The sequence below is a fragment of the Micropterus salmoides genome, unplaced genomic scaffold, assembly GCF_014851395.1.
Source record: "Micropterus salmoides isolate LMB-PRFRI ecotype aquatic unplaced genomic scaffold, ASM1485139v1 Ms_hic_scaffold_20, whole genome shotgun sequence".
Lineage (NCBI taxonomy): Eukaryota > Metazoa > Chordata > Actinopteri > Centrarchiformes > Centrarchidae > Micropterus > Micropterus salmoides.
This window is the reverse complement of record NW_024041151.1, coordinates 14105685-14132631: the sequence shown is the minus strand read 5'-3', so window position 1 is coordinate 14132631 and position 26947 is coordinate 14105685. Positions and strand designations below refer to the sequence as shown.

Sequence of the window (26947 nt, the reverse complement as noted above, 5' to 3'; positions counted from 1 at the left end):
AGTACCCTCCCACAGACCTCTCCAAGGCAGTTTAACAGCATTAACCACAGAGTTGAAAGCTCTTTTTCAGCAACAGCAGAGAAATGTCAAAATTTCCTCCACTCTCCTCCCAGGCATGTCAGAGCTCCCTTCCCCCTTTCTTCAAAGAGGCCAGATTCTTTCTCCTCCCCTGTTTTGAACTTGCCATATTCCTCCACCCAGTTTTCAGAGATGTCAGATACCTCCCTTGCTCTTTTCCTAGAAAAGCTGGGTATCTCCAGCACCCAATATTCAAAATTGTCTGATTCCCTCATCAAAAAGAAATCCAGTATAAAGTTAATCCCTCATGTCAGTTCAACAGTTGCCAAGTCCTTTCACACAAGCCTCAAAGCCATCAAGGATTCCTTCCTTGATACAGCTTCCAAAGAGTCCACATAGTCCCTTGAATGACTCTTATCTCAAGTCACCCAGCATCTTATCTAGAGATTACAGCTCTCAGAGTGTAACCCTACTTGACTCTTGTGCCATTACATCTCAATTTGTTGGGTGCCAAAAATATAATCTCAAATATGTCATCATGTCTAATGTTTCCCAACACTTAGTTAACATTTAGATGTCTGTTGTAGTTGTACCAAGCAAAATGCAGCATTAAAAAAATGCACCTAACATCCAGAGAATATGAGAAAAGGTTAAGCAACCAAATCAACTCATCTAGCCAGTAGCCTTGTAGTAGCTAGTAGATGTAGGATCAAATGTATTCCAAATTTTCATTAAACCAATGTGACATCTGAACTACATCTTTTTTACAACTCTATACTTTTTTTCTCCAGAGGATCAGTCAAAATCAGTCAATAGCGCACAGTGGGGGAACATACTGTACATGCAGAACATCTACCTGACATGCTAATTGTTTGGGACAGATGCACAATGCATAGGTACAGCAATGTTGATAGTAATAAATAAATTGTCTGTGGGAGCAGTGATATGACTAATCAAATCACCTATTTTCCTTCCCTTTAAAAGTGAGAAGGTCAAAAAAGTTTCTCCCAAGAGGAAACAGGAGTCTTTGTCGAGGAACTGTGCATAATTGATATAAGCAGAAGAAAAAAACAGGAAATAGCTCATTTGCTATCTCATTTTACTTTGGCAAGAGAGGGATACTAAAAATGTGGAGGTGAGAAATAATAAACTCCTGATAAAAATTCACTTTGCAGACCCACACGACACAAGTGACATAAACTTAAAATTTCAGTTTGGTTCTTCTACAACACATTTCTTTGTAGTGATTACATTTGGTTAAAAGTATTTTTGGTTGTATTACGCTGGAAGAGATCTTCAAAGAAATTAATTTACTAGCTTGAAAATGGAACTACTCTCTGGCACAGAATGTTGAACAGCATGGCTGCCATTCAGTTAAAGCAATGACACGTGTCTAATCCGATATTTAATCACTGTATTATATGTATATACCGAAAAACTTTCTTTTATAGTACATACATATATTTATCTGTTGCAGGCAGATTTTATTGGGACACGTTTATATCATAATAATAATACATAAACATGGTACCTTGCCATGTAACAACTGGGTGCTAGCTGTACTTTTTTCCAATATTCTACCACTATCCCTTGTGTCTGCATTTGCAATGAAAAGAGATAACTTTGCATAGAAGAGAATATGACTTGCCTTGAGATTCCAGCGCTTGCCATATGAAAGTTTTGATTTTTGATTTAATTCATTCTTTATAAACAACAAATCTCATCAAACCTCATACCCAAGTAACAAAATAGGTTACTTGTTAGTGCATTCCAGGGTTGGCACATACAGATCTTTTCTGATTTATTGCCCCTAAAACACTTGGTTAAGGTTAAGGAAAGATTGTGATGGTTAAAGGAAATCGATGCTGACCATTGGTTGGAGACAGGAAGTGAACCCCAGTTTTTGGTGAATAAAAAAGTCTGCCCTCCAGTGACCTTCGCACCTTGACTTTTTGTATTTTCACACTACTTTCTGCAGTGAACATAAGAAAGCTTAATTTTCTATTAAATATGCAGATTTGGCAACAAGCAAGGACAGGCAAACCTGCCAAACTATGAAATGTGTTTTTAAATGATCTTCGGGCAAACAGAAAATGGAACGATTATTCCTGTGTGTGCCCATTCATAATCTGCATACATATCTAAATATGTCAGGAATTCAAGCCTTGCAAATAGTAAAAATACACAGCTTCATCTTAGTGCAATATTGACTACAGATTATATACTATTTTCATAATTGTAGGAGGAAATAGGAAAGGAGGAAATGTTCAGCATACCAGAATTCTCAAAGTCCTTGTAAGAGGCAGCCCAGGACTCAGACATCCCCAATAGGGTGTTCTCCATGATCTGGATGTCAGTGATGGGACAGTTGCATTGGGGATACTCCTCGGCGCACTGACAGATGCACTGGTTGTCATGGCACACGTACTCCCCCTCTCCATTGCACATAATGTAGCTCAGAGCTGACTGGACAAATTTCTCCTGCAGGTATTCTGGGAAAATGACCTGAAGACCTGAAACAGAGATGCATGGGAGATTTTAGTGAATCATGATCTGTTTTAAAATTCTCTAGTATCTAATATAAGATATGATAAATACAAGAAATAAAGAAATGTTTTAAGAAATAAAACATTGCAATCCTTGTTTAGTTTTCTTTGTGTTGGAAATCACTGAAGCATTTGGACACTAAATAAATCTGAAATATGCAGCCTTCATGTTGTTTATATCCTGAAAGTACAGGACAACAATAAGCTCTTTGTTTGTTTGTTTTTTAACAAAAGCTCACAGGACTTAATAAGAAAACAATGAGCAGAAAAAGTCATGTATCACGTTTTTCCTCGTTTTGTCATTAAATGTATACTTATGTTTAGAGTAAGAATTTAAATCAAATATAGTAAACACATATGTGAGAAAAAAAGTTCCTAGAATGGGAAAAGCGGCATTAAAATGGCTGACTGCCTTCGCAAGATTGCTTTGTGTTATGGGCACTAAAGGATGTGCTTCGACACTCAACTATGTGAAATTTGAGCTGTCTGTTCTGCTGCTGATCACTCCTGATGTGACAGTATGTTTAACAGTGATTGGTGCCTGCTCTCTTTCGCTGTGCTGGTTTATTTAGCACATCATGTGTTTCCCTTTGTGTGCTAAGTGTTACCATTTGCATTTGCTTGTGGTTTACATATCCAATTTTGCAGCACTCTGCTAATAATACTCTAATGACAATAGCTGAATTTGTAATGTAGAGGCCAATTTGAGGCTGAGGCTGAAAGTACCTCTTCACTCTCACCACTGACAAGGTATTTATAATTTTTAGACTCCAAGCCAGTCCATATCTCACCCTGGGGATCTCATACAATTGAAGCTTGGACAGCTAACAGTAAAGGCTTTCTCTTCAGTCCAGGCCCAGAAAAATAAATCCCTAGTTCTACAAGCCACTGGATTGGAAAAGAACTAAATAGATTTTTTCCTTCTTGTATGAAATAGCATCTTGGTGAGGCAATATTTTCTTAATAGGTTTTACTTGAGCACAAACAGCGCTTCAGCAGAAAATATGCAACCAGGAACCAGAACATAACATGTTATTGAATGATGAATGATTGCATTATTGTTTCCGCTCACGTATTATTTTCACCTTTGGGTGAAAACAGGAATCTGTTTATGCAAAATCATCATAATGTAGCTGAAATGAAAGGGAAAGTAAGCATATAATTTCATACTGTACACATGAATCATTTTTTCGGGGGGGTTGTCGTAGAGTCAAACGGTGTCTCTTATTATGCATGTGGCAATTAGCCACTTTCACCCACAACATACACTGAAAACTGTGGATAATTTTGAAGCAAATGCATGTGGCTCTGAAACACAGGACATCTTCAGCATCCATCTCCATGGTGACAGCCTTTGATGGAAAGTAACACATACAGTGTTTTGGTAATTCATGCAGCAATTAGTGATGCTAATAGTTGAGTTTATATTTGTACATGATCATGATATCAGTTCACGTACTCTCCTGCTCTTTATACTAAACAATCTTTCCTTGTAATGTAGACCTCTTCTTGTTTTGGATATCAGTAGGTTCCATTCTCCTCTTAACCTCATCAGAACCAACACCCATCAGTGAGGAAGGGAACAGAAGGAGGGAGGGATGGATGGAGTAAAGGGGATGCATGGATCATGTCTGACCACAAAAGAGTTGGGTTGCACAGGGCTTTTTCTCCATCAGGCCTGTCTGCGGCCCCTGGATCCAATATTCATTTAGCTTGATGTATTCCTGGGCTTGAAACTTTAATGTGATTTGTGGGAGAATCCAGATGGCAAGTTCACGGATCAACGCTGCTCACTGACAGTGCTGGTGCCAGCGGCCGGGTGCACAATAAAGCCAAGTGCCTCAGCCCTCCCCTCTTTCCCTCTTCTGTCTAAGCATACCTCATACCCCCAACTCTACCATCAATACACATACACGTTTTCTTTTTTTTATATCAATGTGTTGGTACTGGAAGATTGCAGAAGGAACCTTTTGCGAAGCTGGCATTCAGCTCAGCACTATCAGTCTTGCGATCTCTTGTTTTCCACTCTCTTCTCCTCTCAATGTTTCTGTCCCTCTCGCTCCATGCCTCTCTCTCTCTCTACCTCTTACTCCATCTCTGTACACATCTCTTCTGTCTTACTTCATTACACTTGCTCCTATACCCGCAACACTCATGCACATGCCCCTTGACTCGTCCCCCATCATCCTTTGGCTCTCATTCACACCATCAATCACTCTACTCATTCCTGTTTCTTCACCTCTTCTGCTCTCCTCTACATTGTCCTGCCGAGCACATACTCAAGTACTGGAAAGTTGATGTCTAGTCCTCCCACTCTAGTGTAGAAATGATGTCATGCAATAAAAGTAAATCCATCAACATTTGTTAGTGCAGTCGGGAATGAGTAAGAGTATTGGAGCCCTCGGGCCAAAAATGAAATGAGAAACTAATCAGAGTAAAAACATTTATCTTTGTGACTTTCCTGCTTTGCTGTGTTAGTGCAGTAACATGTGGAAACACTGAGAATGATTGGGCTATAATGCTACCATTTTTGTGGCTCTGAGGCAGGTATTTGTTAAGGGAAACACTAGATTTTGGAGGTGGGAGTTACACTTACCGCCATTAAAGAGCTGCCGATGAAATGAATAGGTGCATATTGGAATTCCCGTGCAGCCATTTGATAACCCCCAACTTCATGCTCTGTCAGTGCACATAATTCCCTGCAACCCCTATGCCTGGCTTGCTCTAAATAAAATAGCAGTTAATCTCATTGCATACATCAGAGGCTGATATATTTCCTTCACGTACGTTTGGGGATATAGGCCCACAAACATTCCATGAATGCTAAAAACGGAGACTCTGCAACTGTGACTTTACCTTTTCATTATGTCTCTTTCTAGAGCGCTCTATTTTTACATGGTGATAGATGGGGAGTGCAGGCCGCAACTGAGGCTTGTAACAGCCTTGGCAAGCATTTGCCTGCTTATTGCAATGCCACGCTCCGCCTCATAAGTTATAGTTTCATTAAAGATTAATTGACCATTGTGTGGCCGCAATTTCGCAAAATAATCATTACTTAATCCACTGGTGCAATAAAGTGCATTACTTCAATAGGGGCATTAAATTACCATTGGAGGTTATCGTTGCAGCCATGATACAAAACCAAAGACGCCTGAACTGGAAGATTGCCTGTTTCCCTTCAGTTCATGTCTACCTAGTTCCCCCTGCTGATCCCTGGATACTTAAAACAGAGGGGGTATATAGCTTTAAGATTTGCTGCGTTGGCTCACCACACAGAGCTCCTCTTCCACAACTAAGAGGTAAAGGTGCAGTTAAAGTAGCTATTTATCCACTTTCCATTCTTTACGTAAAGCGCTTTGGGTCTGACAGAGGATAACATGTTCCACTGGAGCTATTCTCAGCTCTCCGAATATGTTAGCATTTTTTGAAGTTCTCAATGAGGTGTACTTAACATTCAAATGGATAATGTGTTGCTGTGTCTGTGCTGAGTAGATTATCGTAGATTATCATAAGTGTTCTCAGCACACTCGAAGGCATCAGCCTGTGTTATCAAACAGGACTGTAGACTCGAAATTTGGTTGTACAATCTGATTTAAATATTTGTGTGGGGGAATAATTGTTTGGGAGAACTGAATCAATATTTCCATCTCAAATATATGTCCAAAGTGCAGCACAAAGAAGGTTTTTTGTGCTCCGCTTAGGTTTTTGGGATTTCTAAAGTACATTCATACTTAGACATGCATATATTCGAAACAGCAAAACAACAGAGAAGTGGCAAATCCCATTTCCTAGAACATATTAACATACAAGTGCCTGCATATGCATACATGATACGCCCCACTCTATCTGTGTGAAACAGAACGACTTGCGGAACACAATGTGTTTCACACAATATGTTTCACACAATATCTTTATATAGTGTTAGCTTGGATGAAACCCACTTATTCATATTGTTAACACAAAAAGAGCAAGGAAGGATGCAGGTGCAGTAATCACTGTAAAAGCATGAATTACATATAAAAATGGTCTTGGCATTCAGGGCTTGCTGCTCCTGCCTCCTGAAAAAAGGGAATTGCTGAAATTGCGTGTTGAAGCAATTGCTAGATTGAGAAGGGCAGGCAGTCTGGAGAGGTAAATGAGCTCTCCATGGTGCTGAGGTATTGCCAGTTGTGCTGCACACTGGACACAGACACACAAGTTGAGTTTGTATAAAAGTAAGTTAGTGATTACTTTTCATCTCCTTTTCCTGTGTGCAAGATCACAGCATGGAGAATGAAACTTTGTATTCCTTTTTTGTTTTTTAGAAACAATACCCTCACAGTGTCGATGCATGTTTAATGTAGTCATTTCTTTTTAATTAGCTAAATACTCTCACACACTGAAGATTACCGTAGCTGTGTTTCAAAACATGTGATGTGGTTGCTGTTGGCTGTTGCACTGTTCAAGCTGTTCTGACATGTGGTGCCATGTGTCCCTGCACAGCAGTCGCAGTAAGGCCTCAGCTGGTGAGATATTGTACTAGTGTCACACATTCATGTGCACCCACATACACACAGAAACGCATTGAGTCATGGACGAGCACACGTGCACACACTTTGAAGGCTATTGAGGAAATCACATGTTTTACAAGAACCCTGGAGAGGGGGAGGAGAGACGTATGACAAGCTATGACATTTCCATTTCAACTATAAAAGATACAACTGCCCTCAAAGTGTCACGATGTGCTGCATACATGTCTCAGATCAAAAGCCCAATTTTATCACAGAAATTACATCAAATATTGAAATAATACAGAAATAATTCTAATTTATTAGTATTTGGAGGCACTAATTTGTTTTATACTTTGCCAAAAATGATCGGAACTCTTGCATACATTAGTAATCCAAAACTGAGATCTAAATATTCAATCTTTAAAGAGATGTGTAGGAACATGTTATTCAAATTATCAACGCATATTGTTGTTGTTGTTGCATATGTATTACAGTTTGTGAGTAACTGTAAATCAATTATTTGCATTCATTTTTAATAATGACCTAATAACACACATTATTAAGTATTCACAGTATTACAGTATTATTAATTGTAAGTTTTTAATTACAGTGTAACACATTTATACATATGTCATAACACCCTTATTGTGCATGCATGAGTTGTACCCAACCATTAAAGGTGCTGTAACTATATTTACCTTGGCATAGATGAATATGAAGAGTTCAGTATATGGAACTGACATAACGTGAGTCTTAATCACCATTGTTTCCTCCTTCATATGTAAAGCGACCCCGGAAAAATGGGCAAATGCCAACAAACGCTAGATGTGATGTAACATCTGGGATCATTAATATTTATACCCCCCAAATTTACATATACCAGCCCACATTATAGAGATGCAGTCAAGCTCATTGAGCTAGAGCTGCGGGATGTTCAGTATGTCTCACAGAAAGTGCATTGCTTATGTCCTCTCCCTGCTCTGCCTCAAATTTGTGATTTATGAAGTTTCCTGATGAACAGATAGTTACTATCGATATTATACTCTGAACTAGTGGTCCAAAGCTTCTAAACTAATGTAAACACAGGCAGAATCAGCAATAGGATGGCTATTTCAGCAGCTAGCAGCAGCTGCTGTTACCATTAGTTAGCTAGTAGCAGTTAAGCTAAAGTAACTGGTAACACACAAACTCTGTAAATCATCAAAAGGTGAGGCAGAACAGCCTGAGGACATCAGAGGGAAAATTATAGAGCCTTATAGAGACAGAAGTTATAACGGAGTGTTCAGACAAGCAATTGAGAAAAATATTTTGTTTTTTGAACATTAAAGAATGTAAACATATAAATACAAGTAGAAACCCTACACTGTAAATTATTTCCAGGATTTCACAGGATGGTACTGTATATTTCACAATAAATTACAGTATTATCACTTCACAGGCTTTTTTACTGTGATATTTCACAATATTATACCGTGTTCAGAATTTTATTGTGAAATTAATGTAGGCGGGGCTGTTACAGGAAACTACTGTCAGACTTTTCGAGCTGCGTCATTTGCAGCTTTCATCTCTCTCATCTCGATAGACACAGTTAAGTGACGGTAAGTGTTGAAATGTCACATTTTGTCAACTAAATGACTTTGAAATGACATTTTGATATAGCAGTGTATGTAATTCAAGTGTATTAACCAAATGGCTAGTTGTAAGTTCTGTTGCTTTGTATGTTTTTGTAGAAGAGTTAGCATAAGTTACGTTCGCGGTTAACGTTAACTTTACTCATTGGTAGGTTTGAGCACGCAAATTTTTTAAACAAGAAATTAACAGACGTCGGTTTTAACTAGTGTTAATTCTAACGTTACTCTATGAAGTTAGTAACGTTAGCTAACTGTGACATAAGCTAACGCTTTTCCGTCTGAGTTTTCAAGCCTCGTATTTCTAAAGGTGTTATCCTTGACGTTATGTGTTAACGTTAGCTTTTCTTAGTGCTAACAGCCTGTCTTTCCCCGCTATATTTTCCCCCACAGCATTTGGTGCAGTGCTTTTTTACGCTGACAAGACGACTGGACAATGAAGTTAACGTTATACGGTAAGCTGTGACCTTAATACATTGACCGGTATTATCAACCGGAGAAAATATAGTGTAATGGATATAAGGGCAAATTATCAGTAACGTTAGCTCGTAATTTTCACCCCTGCGGTGTGTGCTGTGATACAATTATACAGAGCAGCCGTGGCCTATCTTGTCAACTGTAAAATGAACTGCGCATGTCCATTGTCTGATGGAAGTTATTTTTCAAGTAAAATCTTAACGGTCTTGTCTGGAAAATTCCACTGCGGGCAGTTGTCCCGCTGTTAGACTAAGCGGCACTCATGTTTTTTTTTATTTTTTAAATACATTAACTTAGCTTGACAGTCTGAAGAACTGGGAGGGATTAGTAGCTGTAAGATACACGTTTGTAAGTACTCTGGTTATTTCGTTTTTTTGGAATGACGGTGTTTGTATTTGTGAGCTAACGTTACCTTACCCAGCAGTGGTGACAAGACTGACGTTACAGGGCGGTAACTTAAGTTGGCTTTCTAGCTAAGTTACACACACTTTCATTTTAAGGTTGACAACCTTCGTAATTTTCTCTGGTGCTGGGTGTGATAGAGAGCAGCCGTTGCCTATCTTGTCAACTGTAAGGAAAACACAGGGTTTTTCCTGGCTCAGAACGGGCCTTTGGGGGGCGACTTTGCTCGACAGTAAGCATGATCGGTGCTCCTCCAGTAAATACCTTATGACCTTAATCTATGCATTTTCTTGGTATTTCTGACGATTTGATAAACAAAATAAATCCACAACCTGGAGGACTAAATGTGTAAATTAGTGTATTAATAAATATTATAACATTAAATAGAAAGTATAATGTCAGTATAACACTTAACCCCTAGTTGCTCCAGAGGCGTGCGATCTCTGACATGTATAGCAATTGTAAGTCGCTTTAAATGAATAAATGTAAATGTAGTTGAGATTCAGCTTTTTTTTTTTTTTTACACAAAACCGTTTTCTGATATTTTCCTATAATATTAATTCCAGTTGGACAAAACACAGTTTCATTTTTGTGGGTAGTTTTCGGTCATTATGTTATTGTGCAAGAAAAATGCTCTGCATTGTGGTTAGTCTGTCATTTTTTTTAATGCAGTAATAATAACCATACATACAGAACAACAAGTTCAACATTTCTAAAGTTTGCAGTAATTCCTCAACCTTTTTGTAATGTCCCGCCTACTCCAGGCTGTGATTGGTCGGTTCATGAAGCCTGTAGCCTGATTGACAGGTTGCCATGGTATCGACTTGTCAATCACAGATAATCCCGCCCTGAAACATACTCTGCTTTTTGGTCTATTTTAAAATAAATGGGACCATAATTTACTAAATGAACATCATTTTGTATTGAAGAAGATTTGAAACTAGCAACTTTAAACATGGATGCATGACAGGCTCCTAATCTCCCTGCGGAGATTAGCAGGCAGGCGAGAATGGGAACAGGTGAGCGTGACTGCTGGAAGACAAAATATCGTATTTAAGTTTTTGTTCTGCTTGTTTGATAAATGGCTATTAAAACACATTCGGAGGGGATTCGAAATGCTTTTTTACCCCAATTCATATAATTTTGCCGCGGCTGATTTTCCTTTGGCACTTGCTAAAACCTCTTTGGGGGGCGCCAAATATTTCTCTATGCAGGAAAAACCCTGAACACATGATTGGCTGATTGGATAATTGCATGAATAAGCAGGTGTTCCTTATAGTGATAACTAAAGTTCTTGGTGAGTGGACTGAGTACTTCATACATAACACATGATCACAATCTAAGCTTTACAAAATGTGTACTGAGGAAAAATAAATAAATCAATGGGTACAAGATATGGTAACAGTTGAATCTTAATCTTTTCTCTATTCTATATTTGCAGGTGTGTGCCACAGCCACTGACATTGAAAGGATGGTAACGCTACCAAGCACACCTCGCTTGATTGTCCAAGGTAATGTTGATGTCGTCTTAAATTTTTTTTTAATGCATTTCACACCACCAAGTCATGCTTTTGGTACTGATCTAGCGAGTGTCTCTTTGGCTGTGCACACTCATCTGGTAGAACTAAACTTTTGTCCTTCATCCCTAACTTCCTCAAAAACATTATCCCTCCAGCTCTTAATCTCCTCCTGGCTAAATCAAATTTTCTTTCTTTCTAAGAACATTAACTAAGAGCATATACAAATATTTTCATAACTTCCCTTTAAAGAAAATTTATTTTATTCTTACCCCAAATTCACACAGGGAAAGCCTGCACCATATTGAGGTGATCTAGTCAATGCTTGTGTTCACACCAGACGTGCCTCAGCGTGTCCCAGAAGCAGCTCTCCACTAGTATGGTCTTCCATATTCTTGATTCCTTTTCATTAGTGCCTGATGAGTATATCTGCATAGATGCTGTCTGCGGAGGGCCTAGTGGTCATGGGACTTCACCAGTACTTCGTCAGTGGTTTGGCTGTTGTTTTTGCCAGCTACTACAATTTAAATTTGAAGTATGCTGAAGGTGCTTCATGCACTCTGGAATTTATCCAAAGGTAAATGTCTACTTTAATATTTTGCTTGAGGGCTTGTTTAAAGTAGTAATGTTTGGGTGTTGTTTGTGAGCAGCCCAGGACCACAGCAGGCAACTGGTAACGTGCCCCCCTGTTACCTCTCAAACGAGAACTGTATTATAGACGTGTACTGTATGTGACATGCACCTATGACAGAATGACAGAATTGTTTGCACTTTGCATTTGCCCGATTGGGGGGTAGCACCCTCACCCTATATAGCCCCCAGTGCATGCATTACACGCCCCTCTCTGTCAATGGCACAGGCTAGTACCACTCAGGCTACTCTGCCTAGGTAAATCACACACCTGCACTTTGTTGATTGAAGTGTTTGTAATGAAAATGGTTTTCAGTTACTGTTATTTTAAATGATTGGTTTTTATCTGAACCACAGTAATGTCACTTTGTCCAGACAACAGTCACTGCTGTCATACAACAGCAGTGACCCACTGAAAGCTGGGGGGACTGTTTGGGAAATCACCTTTATCATCCTACCTGAATGAAACTAACGGCTTTCCGGTGTTTGTGTTTATAGGTGTTTTGGGGCATCAATCCAGAGATGGGCACAAAATCGAAGAGACAGCGAGGACAAATCAACCAGCAAGTGTGTACACTAATCAGGAAGCTCATTGACTTTAAGTGGATGTCAAAGTAGACAGTGAAAGGCAAAACATGAATACAGCATGAGGTTTACGGTTTTATAAGTGTTTTTAATATTTCAATGTTCTGTTTTTTAATTGATTCATGTTAAACTGGAGGTGAAAAATGTCTTTAAAATTCAATTGTATGTATATTGCGCAAATTTTTTTAAGTGGTACCAAAGCACAAACCGTTTGCAGCTTTAATTATCAGTTAATCTGCTCGATTAATCAATTAACTGATTAGTGTATAAAATGTCAAACATTTTGAGAAATGCTCTTTTTACAATTTCCCAGTGCCCAAAGTAACATCAATGCAGTAGTTGCACTGTCCTGTAAAGTTTATATAAAACTGCAAAATAAATGTGTAAAATAGATCATGGTTTTGTGTTTATTTGAATTTAATCTATTTTTTCAAATATTTAGGTTATTGATGGGTTTATTGAACAGATATAAATTGTGAAAAGGTCGAATCTACAGTATTGTACAGATTGTAAGTGTAAATTTATGGCACATTTCATTAGTATTACAGTGTTGTATTTCTGCAGCAGCAGCATACTGCTAAATCACAGTACTAGTCATTGACTGTGAAGTTACAATTGAATATATTGAATCTAAAGCAACATACTGCTAAATCACAGTACTCTACTGGCATAAATACTGTGAGATCACAGTATACAGCTGTCATTTCACAACAATGAATTGTAAAATGATACAGTAACATACTGTGAAAGTAATGTAACTAGTTCCCAGTAATTTATTGTAAATTTACATACAGTAACTTACTGTGAAAGTAATGCAACTAGTAGCCAGTAGTTTACTGTAAATCTACAGTCAATTATTTTACTGTGTAAATATGAGTATGAACCTGAAAATGAGTATTCTGTGGCACCTTTAAAGTTTCGTGTTTCACAAAGTGTTTGTAAAAACAGTTCAATTCTGTCAGGGACCTTCCACATACAGAAAGAAGAATAAAGTAAAGAAAGCCCCAATCAATTGATGAAACTCAGTCTGCTGAAAAAAGAGAGTGGAAAACCATGGCACTTGCTGAAATGGCAGCCTGCAGCTGGCAAGAGTGAGGGGGGGGAAGTAGGAGATTTATGGTCATGCTGGCCCAAATGGAAACTCACTCTTGATTGACCACTTCCAATTGAAAGCTGACCTCTAGGTCAACATGGAAAGATTTCATCAGGTACTGGGGTTTCAGCATGTTAGACAAAAGTGAAAAAAAAAATGTGTGCAGCCATCCGTCTTGATGGAAATGATCCTGCATTATCATTTCTCTAGAAAAAAAGGACACAGGTTTTCATAAAGGAAACAGTTGGCCTGCAGTGCAATGCATGGGCCTGTCTAAGAGGTGGTTCAATACTACAATACTACAATCTACTACTGTGACAACCCATAAGTTAACCCATGACTTCTAAGTCAAAATAATTTACAGATTAGATTAGTATCATCAAATAAATATATATTTCTTGTTTTTTTCAAATGTGTCCAGGTTTCAGAAAAGAAAAGAAAAGAAAAACAAACACTAGAATATGTTTTGTCTCTGAGTATAGAGAAAGATGCAGAGCAAGAGGGTAACTGAGTCGGACAGAAAAGGAAGATGATGAAAATGCCTCTGTGTGTTTATTGTTGTGCTCGTCCAACATTTGCTCTGCATTTTTTTGCACCAAAGATTTTCCTTCAGTAAATTATTCTCTGGTAACCAAGGACATTGTGTTTACTGATATACTTTAGTCTCCAAATCAATTTTTCAACAAGTCCGTCATCAAAAACAACTTAATTGATTTGTCTGTTTGTTTGTCTTCCCCATGATGTTTGCAGCGTTTTCACTTGAAAAGAGGGACAGGCATCGAGCGACAGAGCAATGAGTATCTAATTCATCACTCTCCGCACGACTTGCCTACAGGGCCAGTTTAATTTATTTTCACTTCACCACTTTGAAAACTGTTGGCTCAGGCTATTCTAACATATTCATAAATCTTCTAAGATAGGCTCATGGCTCTTCCAAGATAGGCTGTTGAGGAAACCGGAGAAAGGGAAAAGAGCGAATGCTTGGGTTGGGGATTGAAAGAAGCAAATTAGTTTGCTTTTGTTTTGGTGCTAATTTATGACAGCCATATTGGAGGTGATTGGGTCCTTGCTAGGTAATGGCTTGTGGAGGTTCCAGGGCCTTTTATCTTTCTTTGTCCTGGTTAATATATGTAACCAATTTGCTATTTTCAAGCCCAGGTTTTCTACTGGATATCAAATTACACAAACAATATTCCAATCTTCTGCCTAATATCATGAAAGCCCCTGCTGTTTTGCTATTTAAACATTACCACCAATTCAAGTAAGGGAATCAATGCTAAATACTAACAGGTGGCAGGAAATATTAAAAGAAAATTACAAATGGGACTACTTCATCCCTACCACCTGAAACATACTGTATAGTAAGAGTTTAAGTAAGCAATGAAACCACTGACCATTTAACTACCACGTGCTAATTCCCTCTTTCATTTAATTCTCACCCCTCAATAAGCTTTTTTTTTTACTTCTACGTCCCAGTGGAGGCAGAAAGTGAGAATCCAGCCAAAACCAATATCATCAGGTTTCTACGCTTTAGCTTGCACAGAGGACAAACAAACAAAGAAGAAATAAATGTGGGTGGGGGGGGAAATGTATTGTAATCCCAATTGGCTAGAAAAAGCTAAAGTGTGGATTGATTCAGGCTGAACTTAAAAGAATAAACAAACCAGATGTCTATGTTCCAATGAACCACAGGATCGATGAAAAATGTTAGAGTGTGCTCACATTTATGGCTTTTGCTACATATGCAGAATATGACTTTGGCCCAGGGGATGATTTTTAATATAAAATAGTTTGATAATAATGCTCAAAAATATTACTGTGTGCAAGGTTATTCTGTTGGGTGCCAGCAAAAGACTGGTTTAGGATCAATGAGTTCCTCACTCTGCTCATAACAGATCCTGATGCCTGCTTGTACTGCATCTAGCTGCCAATAAAGATGTGCATTTAGTATGCACTCAGGCACTAAACATGCCAAAATGTAAAACTGAAACCTCCACAGTCATATTAGGCTCGAGCAATGCAAAGTTTCATGTTTAAAAGATCAAAGCTTTGCTAAGTCATGCATGAAATCTAATGTGAAAAAATAGTTCTAGTGCCATCTCTAATTATGATGATTGTTGGGGGGAGGGTGAGAGTGGAAGGTGTTAATTTACCAAACATTATACAAAGCAAAACTGTGGGAGAGAAGAGGATCGAATTTAAGCTTTGATAGGTAGCTCCCTTGATGTCAGAGTCCACTACAGCATTCTAATCTAAATCTAAGTGAAAGCAGAGGGAATATCCAGGGAGTGTCATCTCCGCATTGTGTTATCTGTGGCTCACAGCCCCGGCAGCTCACAAAGAGCGGACCACAGGGGTGAAAAGGAGAGAGAGAGAGAAAAACATTCCCTTTTGAAAATTCTGTTATTTTGGAAAGACTACTCTAAAGTGTCTCCAGGAGAAATTTGACCACTGTAGCTTGCTTCTTTCTTGCATGTTAATTTAAACCAGAATGCTGTCTATTCTAAAGCTATTTCCACCAAAGTGAATCAGTAAAAAATGTTTGGTTACAGGTTTGTAATCATTTTCTTGTGTATATTTTCTAACAAAGTTTTGCACTTATGCCTCAAGGTAGATAAAGTGCTGAGGTTTGGAGTGAAAAAAATAAAAGTGGGAGAGAATATGGCATGATTAAAAGTTTAATTAGAAGAATGAAATGGAGTGGGTTTTCTATTACTGCATCCTTGTTGTAACTTACATGGTGCTGCATACTAATATGATTCCCTTATTTAATTCATAAGCAATTAAAATTGCTGGTCTAAATTAGGTTTTTATAAGTGTATTCATTTCCAAAGGATGGAGAGGGCAGAGCAGCATGATACATAAAGCATAGTTGTTTTACAGTTGGTCACAGATAATCAGAAACTACATAGGGTGTCCAAAATATGGATCACCTGTCTGTACAGTTTAGACTGAGTGGAATTATACTTTAGAGACAGAAAATACCAAGTGGCCAAATGAAGACAAAAAACATGACTAGAGCGGAAAAGTCAGTTAAGGGATAGATAAAGCAACATGGTGAAAAAGTTTCAAAAGAACATTTTAGAAACATAAATTGAGATTTAAAACAGGTGAAAAAGCTAACATAATGTTCTTGACATGGCTTAACTTGGCTCACTAGAAGTGGCTTGAGTACAGTGGGATATCACATGCCATTATGACATATCGACTGAATCACACAAACAGAAAAAGAGATGTGCAACACTGTATGTGATTCTGCAATTACACCCTCGAAAAGTAGAATTCAATATTTGTTCGCACTCACGGTGATTTAGACAGCTGTCTCAAAAATACTTTCTTATCCACCTTAAGACAGCAGAGAAAAGAGAATGTATAGAGAAGATGCTACACGGAACTGCCATAAAAACCTAAAAATCGAAGTGCAATAAAGTTGTGTAAGTTATTTTCCCCAAATGTATTCATCAGGACTAAAATGTAGTCAAGTCATCGGTCAGGCAACACTTCTACTTGTTTATTCTCACTCAGCTAGTGTTAGGCAGCATATTGTGTTCCAACTACATTTGCTAATCTCTCAAATTTTTGTAAGCCAGTGAATATTTTAGACCAATTTTGTAAGTACAGACATTCTTTTTCTTTACTTTATGTCACAAATGGTTTGGTTAAAAACACAAGGTCAAAGAGGACATAGATGCACTTTTAGATGCAATCTTGTTATTTCAAATTCAATTCATCAAAATTTTTCCTCCTCAGGATCACAACTACAAATCATCTGGGAAAACTATCTCCAAGACATCAACTTTTCATCAGCATACATTTTCAGATAACCCAGAGCGGTTTATAAATGGTTTATTCATCTTAACAAGCAGGAGATTTCCATTTCAAATCATTATGGAATACTTAATCTTTCAGTTTATCTAATTATTTTTAAATTGCCAAATGTGGAGATACATGGTTTTCCACAGGATAGCAAAGATATGTAATGTGTTGCATAAGTGATTCAAATCATTGAGCTCACAGTGTGAGCAAAATGAACATAGATATCCACCGATCAGCCATTACATTATATCCACTGAGAGGTGAAGCGAATTTCACCATGGCACATGTCAGTGGGTGGGACATATTAGGCAGCAAGTGAACATTTTGTCCTCAGAATTGATGTGTTAGAAGCAGGAAAAATGGGCAAGTGTAAGCATTTGAATGACTTTAACAAGGGTCAACTGCAGCTCTTGTCTGGACCACGGAGCAATGGAAGGAGGTGGCCTGGTCTGATGAATCATATTTTCTTTTACGTGACGTGGATGGCCAGGTGCGTGTTCCTTGTTTATGTCTCGTGCAGACTACACAACTTTTAGCATCGGCCGATGGCTGTGCTGTTCAGACTACACAACTTGCCGTCTTGTGACAGGAGTCTGAAGTCACTGTGGCATTCACACAACGTGACTGACCGGTGACACACTATGCGAGCTGACAACGACTCTGTCACCCGACGCTGGTCTCCAAACCACGTTTTGTCAAGAAAACACACGTGAAATGTGAAATGGGAAATGACGCAAACCTACACACAAACATGATATTATAAAGATACCAATTATAAAGACAAAAAATATGGGTGAAAGAATGGATTAGCACATGCAGGTAGCAGGGATTGTCTGTGATACAGAGAGAGCTGGAGGTGAGTAAAAAGTGTTTTGCGGTGAAAAGTAGCTGCCCGCTGTCATTGGCTGGATATGGATGTCCAGTCGGCCGACTCTTCCAGATATTTGGCATGCTAGATTTCTGGCAGACGTCGGCGATGTATCAGAAATGTGTCAGGGAACCGTTTTGATGCGTCGTTGAGTAGTTCACACATAACAACTGGTGACCGCCGATCAATCACTGATTTTCCCCTGATCACCCCAATGGTCACCGAGCTCACCGACCAGCAAATCAGGCTTAAAATTGTGTAGTGTGAACTAGGCACCAGGAGGATGTACAATAGGAAGAAGGCAAGCCGGCGGAGGCAGTGTGATGCTTTGGGTAATGTTCTGCTGGGAAACCTTGGGTCCTGCCATTCATGTGGGTGTTACTTTGACAACTACCACCTACTTAAGCATTGTTGCAGACCATGAACAACCATGATTCATGGAAACAGTATTCCCTGATGGCAGTGGTCTTTTTCTAGAGAATTATGTGCCCTGCCACAAAGCAAAAATGTTCCCCACATCTTAATTAAACCAAGCATCTGTGAGTTGTGCTGAAGAATACAAAGGTTATTAATTAAAGACAAGACTCTAACTACATAAAGTCCGCATTGTAGAAAGAAGCAAATACAAACTAAAAATTCAGACAGAATAAAAACTGAGAAGTAGAAAACATTAAAGCAGTAATTATACAAAATATCTACAAATACATGAATTCATTTCCAAGAATAATAAAAACAGCATGCGAAAAATCCAGTAAATATAGCTATTTTATTTAAAATAATAAAATATTGTATTTATAGCTGAGAGGTGTTTCTGTCTCTGCAGACTTATTGCTTAATTTAAATGTCATCACCCAGTTGTTTTTCCACATTGTGATTTTTAGTTCCAGGATTTTTATTTTTTTAAATTAGTTGATTCCTAAAATGTGGACACATGGATGTTGGAAGCCTGAATAATTTTAATAAATAACTGTCTATAGACTATGGACTCTATTTGTATGGCCATGCTAATTCCCTTGAGAGCTCATGATTTGAAGCGCCTGTCCTACACACTACATATATCTCTCAGAAGATGTGTAATGTTATTGTTTTATCATAAAAAATGTGTGCAGAATATGTACAAATAAAATACTTGTAGTAAAATATATTCACCTCTCTCATCTTTACCTTTATGTATACCTGTGAGCCAGTGATTTCACTTTAGTTTTTAATTGATTGAACGCACCAAACAAACAATAAATATTGTGTTCAGTGACTGTAAAATGAAAAACTCTACAATCAACTAAAATGTAGCATGATGTGCAGATTTTGCTAGTATTACTACTAGTAGTAGATAGTGTTGCCAGTGATCTGTGATCCTTATGTGACTCCTCCCCACAGTTTAAATGCCAAACGTTAGCATTTTAGCTAATTGTCTGGTAAAAGGTCAATAGGCATTTGAAAATGAGACACATGGTGGGTGTTCATTAGATGTGCTGAGAGCTGTTAGTAGTTATAAGAGCAATCCTGAGCCCGGCCAATGTCTTTCTCCTCAAGGGATAGTTTGTGAAGTCCATTTATGGCGTGTTGTCAAAGACGAGGACAATGCTCTCAAAGCTGTTATTTTTGGGCATTGACTGTAAAGGCCAGTCAAGGGATACAGCAAATCTGTCAGGGAATGTAACTGTTTTGTATGAATAAAAGGAGATAAAGCTGCTTTTGGAACCACTATGAGGTTCACAAGTTGTTCCAAATGGCTCATCCATTAACTTGCAAATGTCTACATATCTAATTATTTTAAGAGCACCCAGATAAAGGGAAAAAAATGTTGCTGAGATGGTGCTTTATACCGTTCATCTGTGGAGTGTATGTATTTTTCTAATCACACCATGACAAACTCCACACACCCTCTGAATCTGCAACCTCCACCCTAGTGGCTGCACATAACACCTTAGCAATATCTAACAACTATCTGGAAATGTCCCGACATCCACCCTAGAAATTACCTGGCCATGCCCAGCCAAACATCCACACCACCATTGCAGTCTCCTACCAACAACCAAACTGAACAAGAAACAAACATTTTTAGAGCAGAAGACCATTGGAGCAAAGATGCAGATCAACCCAGAAATAAAAATGATTAAAGAAGTTTGATTCTAAACGAAGCCGTTTCAGAGATAATTGCAAAAACGCAAAGTTGATTGATATAGCGCCACCATGAGGTCTATGAGGGCCATTTTGCCTGAGTAGTGGGTGGAATTTGCAACCTACGTGCCAATTTTGGTGAGTTTCCGCCCTGCAGTTTTTGCTGCCCAAACACTTTTAGCAGAGAAAAAGAAGAATGAAGAAGAATCAGAACAAAACCAGTAGGGCTCCGATTAAATGCTTTTTTGATTTTATAAAATAATTTGGAAATAAATACATCATATAAAACATGCACAAACACCACATGTACACCCACCATGTTTCATGACTGGGAACTTTCAAGTGCATGTCATTTTGAAATTTCAAATGTTGTTAGATCCTGTTCTGCTGTACTGATAAACATATCAGAGTAAAGACTGTTTATGTGTTTCTGTTTCATCTGCTTGTGTTTGCTGACACAGAGGGAAAATGGCCTATGGACATAGCCTCATGTCTCTAAATATAAGTGCATATCTTTTATAAAAAGAAAACCCTGGTGATCTGAAATAGTATTGAGTGGCTTTATTTTGCACTTCCCTGTAGAGTTAGAAAAAAGTAACACTTTGTTGAAGCTGACTGTATTGCATGGGAACAATAGAAAAAATCAGAAGCATTAATCATACCAACATGAGATCCTGTGCGGACCCGAGCCTGTGACCCAAGTGAATGGAGAGATTTAACCTATGCCAATTTGATATGTGCAGGAGAACAAATTCATTATAAATGCACTAGAGTGGCTTGGTATATATGGTTCACCGAGGGATTAAATAAGAACTATTGCTACACTTACACTAGTGTTCGTGACAGAAGGAAAAGTGTAGGGTGAATTAAATGATTGGCTCTCATTATGAATATATTTGAGCAACAGAGACCTTAAAAGCTACCCATTGACTACATGCCTCTTCATGGGCTGTGTGAAGTGCTATCACTTTGAAGTGCACTATGAAGGGCACTATGATTGTTGAAGAAGTTACACCATCAGCTGTCTTTCAATTAAAGGGAGAAACGATAATTGCTCTTAAAAGAACGCATTTTCTAGAGAACACTCAACACCTCCCCTCATCCTTCGCCCACAAAGAAAATGCAAACCCCCCCCCCCCCACACACACACACACACACAATATAATTTGGCCTAATGCAAAACTCTAAGTGAGAAACCAATCAAAAAAGCTTTTCCATTCTTTTGGGGTCATTATCTAGCCAAAAGAATGAATCTTTCCCAGGCCTGTCATCTATCAATTGGGTGACAAAACAGTCTTCAAAGCACAAAGCTAATACATTTGGCGCATGACAATAAAGCTTTTCCCAAAACCTATAGAACCATTTGAATAAGTGGCAGTGAGGACTTAAAATTGTTTCTTTGACAAACCACTTAGTTCTCTGATTTTAGAGGATGAGTAATGATCCCTTCAGAAAGGAAAGAGGGGGTTGGGGGTGGGAGTGTGGGTTTGATTGCCTCTGTGATTCTCAAACTGGTTTTAATAACCTGTGTAAACTGGAATAAAACAACAAAGAACCAATCACTCTATTCAAACACTTGACCACAGTTACACAGTCTTTCATCATTCTTTTCCCCCAGTGTCTGTCACTGCAAGCAATTCCTTCTCTTAGGCTAATTATTAGTTATGTCAATGTTAAGACAAGTATTTTTGCTTAAAAGAACAGGACCGGTAATGGGTAAAGGCTGCTGTTTGCATCAACTGACATATGATCTGTGAGTCAAATGTCAGTAGATTTCTCATACTGATGAAGCCTAATGAAAGTGACTCATTTATGCGTTGAATACATTTTTGAAAAATATTCTGATGAGAAAAACAAATATATATATATATATATATATATATATATATATATATATATATACCCTGATATATATATATCAGGGTTTTGGTACAACAAAACTATTGCTCACTGTCTTATTATACATTTTACCTTCATGAAGAGTTTTAATTTCTGCTCTCATGTCTGAATAGTTTGTACAGTTCAAACAACTGTTGAATCTGGGCTGTCTTTGAAGAAAGCTGTGAGAGCTTAAACACATGCAGACATCTATCACCACAGAGAATTGTATTGCAATCCCCAGAGAGGATTGGGGAGCAAATCTATCCCGGTCCCAATTAAAAAATGCATTGACATTCAATGCTTGAGAAGGCCCAAACCAATTCCCTTGTCCACCTAAGAGCATTTCATGCTATTAAGCGGACAAAATCTTCTTTAATTTTAGAGGCCCAAATGGAGTTTGAACCTACTGCCCTGTGATGTCCACCATCATGGGACAGCAAATGAAAAATATCGATATGCTGGGTTTGTTTACCTTGCAGATGAAGCTTGCTCTCAGGGCTCTGCAGAAGGATCGAACTAACTGAGTCCAGATTGTCATAGCTACTGCATCCCAGTGGCCCCGTCCGTGTCTCTGTCACCTGCAATAGAATTAAGTCTTAAATGAAAGACACATTTGAGAAGCAACAAATGCACTTGTGGCGTGTGTGTGTGTGTGTGTGCTCATACACACACACTGTTCTCAATACTCTGTTGTGATGTATTACAGCACACCAAACAAAACTTTAAGACAACATGCAAAGTTAGGGATCACAAGACCCACTAACCATGTCAGCTGGTGTGAGACTTTAACACCTGTTCCTTACTGCTGTCAGAGGATAACGTAACAATCATTAGGAAATATTCTTTTTTGATTGACTTAGACGTTCAGATGTGCTAATTGCACTGCGTTCACACTAGTATATTAACACCCTGTGGCCCACAGACAAAGAGAGATTGTGCAGTGACAGAATGGTTTGAGACAGGTTCTCACACACACCAGCCTAACGTGAGAACTAACTGTCTCACTCAGAAGAATGCTTAATTAATTGCACTCGGAGAGCGTAAACCTTCACTAAGGCCAACAGTCCAGTCTCCTATGATATACAAATCTTCAAGTGCAACCTCTATATATTTCTAGATATATTTCCAAAACTATTACAATAACAGTATGTCAAAATAGGGTTGTGCCTAGCTGAAGACTCATCACCTCAACTGTGCATTTATGATGTACTCCTCGCATGTCAGAATATCAGGAATTCTGGATTAATCTAGATAAAATCACATACCTGACTGCTGATTTTTTATATACCTGCTGTATTTGTTTCTACAGTGATGTCTGAGGCTGTTATGCTTAGTTCTATGTTTAGTCGCAGCACAACATTCACTTTACCTACGGCGGGTTTGTGCATGAGCAAGTAATTCAGTTCATTTTTCCATAGACACTGATGTTACAACAGACCTATCTCGCAATGTTAACGGAAATATAATGCTCCAAAATTTTATTGGTTCTTCCTTGACCCATGGTATACCTTTCCACCAAGTTTCATGAAAATCAGGACAGTTGTTTTTCCATAAACCTGCCGACAAAAAACAGTGCTGAAAACAGGGTAAAGGCCCACTGCAATGTTAAAGTCATATATTTATCAGCTTGAGGTTGAACTAATCCATGCTTACATTTAGCCAACGTGATACATCTGTGTTAGCTCGCCTGTCAGGCTAAATCAACACTTTGACATAATATCGGTGGCACACAGGATAGTAATATGGACCGCGTTAGCTGGTGAAGTAATGTGGAAAGCAAAACAACTGAAGTATTTTGCACCGGATAACGTTAGCAACTGCTCAGCATTGTCTATCTTGAGCCAACTAAAGCACAAAATCACAATCTATTTCCCATTCTTTGCAGTAATGTTAGTTTACCTGTCCAATAGGATGAAAGCATAAGTGGAGAGTGGAGTAGCGTGGGTGCATGAGGGTGGCCGACCCAGGGCCCATACTCTAGCTGATTATAATGGACACGAACTAACAACAACGGAATATGATGATACACTGTACCCGGAGAATTCAGCAGCTCTTATCAAATGAAACAGTCTCTTCACTCATGGTTTCAATGGTAAACCACCACAAGAACGACAATTACCAACAAACACATTAGATTCTAAGGAGATACGTTTTAACTTTAGCTCTCATAAAGTAACATTTGTATTTCAAACAAATGGCAAACTTATTATCACATTTTAACAAAACTCCCTTCACCCTCATGCATCATGGTAATTCTGAGGGAGGTGTCAACTTCCACTGGAAGCCTCTCAGAAGCATTTCAGCAGCGAAGCGTGTAGCTGCCCCACATTAATGACTTGTTTTTAATTGTCCTTTTTGTGCATTCTTCAAAGCTCTCTGTGGCTCGCTTTCCTTTCTATTATTGACGGGTGGATCTAGCAACTACCACAGGAAGCATTTCAGAATATGAGCTTTTTACCTGCCGGACTTTTTGCCGACACGTTTCGATTTTGTTGATTTGTTGATTAGTGCTTGCTTTTTGTGCTTTTACTATGATTAAGTAGGCTACGTCTTTATTGTAGATATATGATCGGAAGTCTGTAACGGTATTTTATTTTGAAAATTGAAAGTTTCTCTGCCGTTTGTGTGTCTGACTTCCTGCCCAGTTCATCTGCGCTGTGCTGCTTGACGCTGGGACGCTTCCTGGACGCACTCAGTCTATGGACGCACTGCAGCACTTCTGGTGTAAGCAAAAACATTTAGTAGAAAGGCTGCTCCGGCAGCAGCGAAGCAGATAGACTCTGTGGACTTTCGGAGTGAGTCTGGAGTCATGTAAACTTGGTTAATATGTCTTTGTAGCAGGTGGGCCCACGATGAAGCTCCGCACTGTGCTGACATTCTAGCTCCGCCCCCGAGTGAAAGCCGACACTGGGGCTGGTTTTGTCGGTCCCAATACAAAGCGGCGGTCTCTCTGTGACTCCAGCCTTTCTAATGTTGACTGTTTTCACCCAACATTTCATTTTCGTTTTGTCTGATGGCCTTCAGCACATAAAAGCTTGTTGTTGGTTTTTATCCTTACGTGGAGTTGATGTTGGAGTTTGTGCTGCACTGGGAGAAGGTTGTTTTAAGGTGTTAGTGGACTGCATTTCATTAGCTGCGATGTCTTGGTTGTAGTTGGAGAGAGGCATGGGATCGCGCATGTAGCTACAACCCGACCCGATACCTTCACATTAAAAGCAGAATAGTGGCTGTTACAACCAACAGAGAAAACAAGCCTGTGGTTCATCTCTAAGCAAGGTTACAGCCCGTTGACAAAAAGGAAGTAAAAAACTGATTAATTAATAAGTGATTTCATTGAAAAACTACATATAGCCCCCTTTAACTATGTCCTTGTTCCATTGCAGACGATAGCAGCTGTCCTTGTTGTTCACCCCAAACCCCTGTCAAAAGAAATATTGATGCTATTCAGATGTGAAGACGCTGTCCTAAAATATAAAGCCTTCACATTTCAGGCCTTGAAGAGGTTGCTCTTGAGAAGCTAGGAAGGGGTGAAATCTCTCCTCTTTTCAGTTGCCTTTGCTCATTAAGTTCTTCCAGCAGTTTCTAATAGTACTTTTACAAGATTGCAAGAAACCAAATTAGATGGCGATCAGCAGAGGAGATTAAGGGAGAGACAACATCAATCTCATCTGTCTTTGTTGAGCACACAAATAAAAAGTACCAATGCCATGTAGCAGACCTATAATTTAGACATGCCAATGAACACAGTAATCAAATATTTCAATTATTTGAAAGTTTTTTTATTTTTTTTCAAGTTTAGAAATAAATATTGTGTTTATGAGAGGTTTGGGAATATTGTCTTAATTATTTGTCTGTCTGCACATAGGCACTGTTTGCAGAGTAGGGTTTTTTTCTGAAAAGGACGCTAATGAGAGTGAACTCCACAATAAAGTTGCATGCCAGAAAACCAAAACAATGAGCTGAACCCCGCTATAAAGCTTTGTGGAGCTGAGGGAAACTGTATAGAGAGGTGATCATTTTCCAATTATGAGCAACCTATTTCACATACAACTAGTGCTGTGATCCATTGTTAATATCAGAACATTTATTATAGCCGCTTTAAATGAGAGCAGGAAAGCCCACAAATTGGAGGGAAATGGGGGGATAACTGTAAAAGTAAATAATACAGTGCCACCTGAGAACAGCACAAATGTTCCTAAAGAATATGTTTTAAAAACATTTGTAAGCTTTGTAAAGGAAATTACCATCATATTGATAAGATTAGAAGGCTTAGGTACAGTTGAAAGGATCCACAGGATTGGGAGTGGGCCCATTTCGGACATGCAGATGAGTTTCCAATACTTTGTTTACTCTCTGTTTTATCTGGGTGGTGATAGAGCAGTGGATAAGCCTTTGGTGTGGGAGTTCCAACTATTCCCACGGCGACACATCAAGCAGCGTGTCCGTGAGGAAGACACTTAACCCCTAGTTGCTCCAGAGAGTCGCTTTGGATAAAAGCATCAGCTAAATGAGTAAATGTAAATGTAACCCATTGTGCTCTAGGTAGAGCAACTACCCCCTTCACTGTCAGTTAGTCATACTGAACCAGGGCCCTGTTTCAGAAAGCAGGCTTAACAAACTGCGCTTATCCCTGAGCTCTGGGTTGATTGAGCCTGAGGTGGGAAACTGAATTTTCGGTTCCAGAACAGCTGATCAGAATAAGTTCAATCAACTCTGAATATGTTGAGCCTGATTGAAGCGCGTGCGTGGGGATGAAAAAAATCATCAGTGGAGCTCCAATACTACGATTCACCATGGCAACGGGTAAATAAAGGCAGATCCTCCATTTTAATTGGGTGGAGCTATAAAAATGAATGCTGTCAATGCGGACTATGA

General features: G+C 38.8%; 1 protein-coding gene and 1 long non-coding RNA gene across 3 annotated transcripts in view; one reads left to right on the top strand and one right to left on the bottom strand.

Moving 5' to 3' along the window:
* Positions 1-26947, bottom strand: part of brinp1 (bone morphogenetic protein/retinoic acid inducible neural-specific 1) — a 126047-nt gene that overhangs the window by 15723 nt on the left and 83377 nt on the right. The window contains exons 5-6 of the mRNA XM_038734213.1: positions 22545-22650; positions 2295-2531 (exon numbers count right to left, since the gene is read on the bottom strand). Coding sequence (XP_038590141.1) covers positions 2295-2531; positions 22545-22650 — 343 coding nt within the window. The remainder of the gene's footprint in view (positions 1-2294; positions 2532-22544; positions 22651-26947) is intronic.
* Positions 8572-12686, top strand: LOC119914731. 2 transcript variants are annotated; one of them, XR_005446827.1, is made up of 4 exons: positions 8572-8652; positions 9076-9137; positions 11003-11072; positions 12207-12686. It is a non-coding gene; the product is annotated as an uncharacterized LOC119914731 (long non-coding RNA). The 2 variants fall into 2 exon arrangements; XR_005446828.1 differs by lacking the exon at positions 8572-8652 and adding an exon at positions 8748-8833.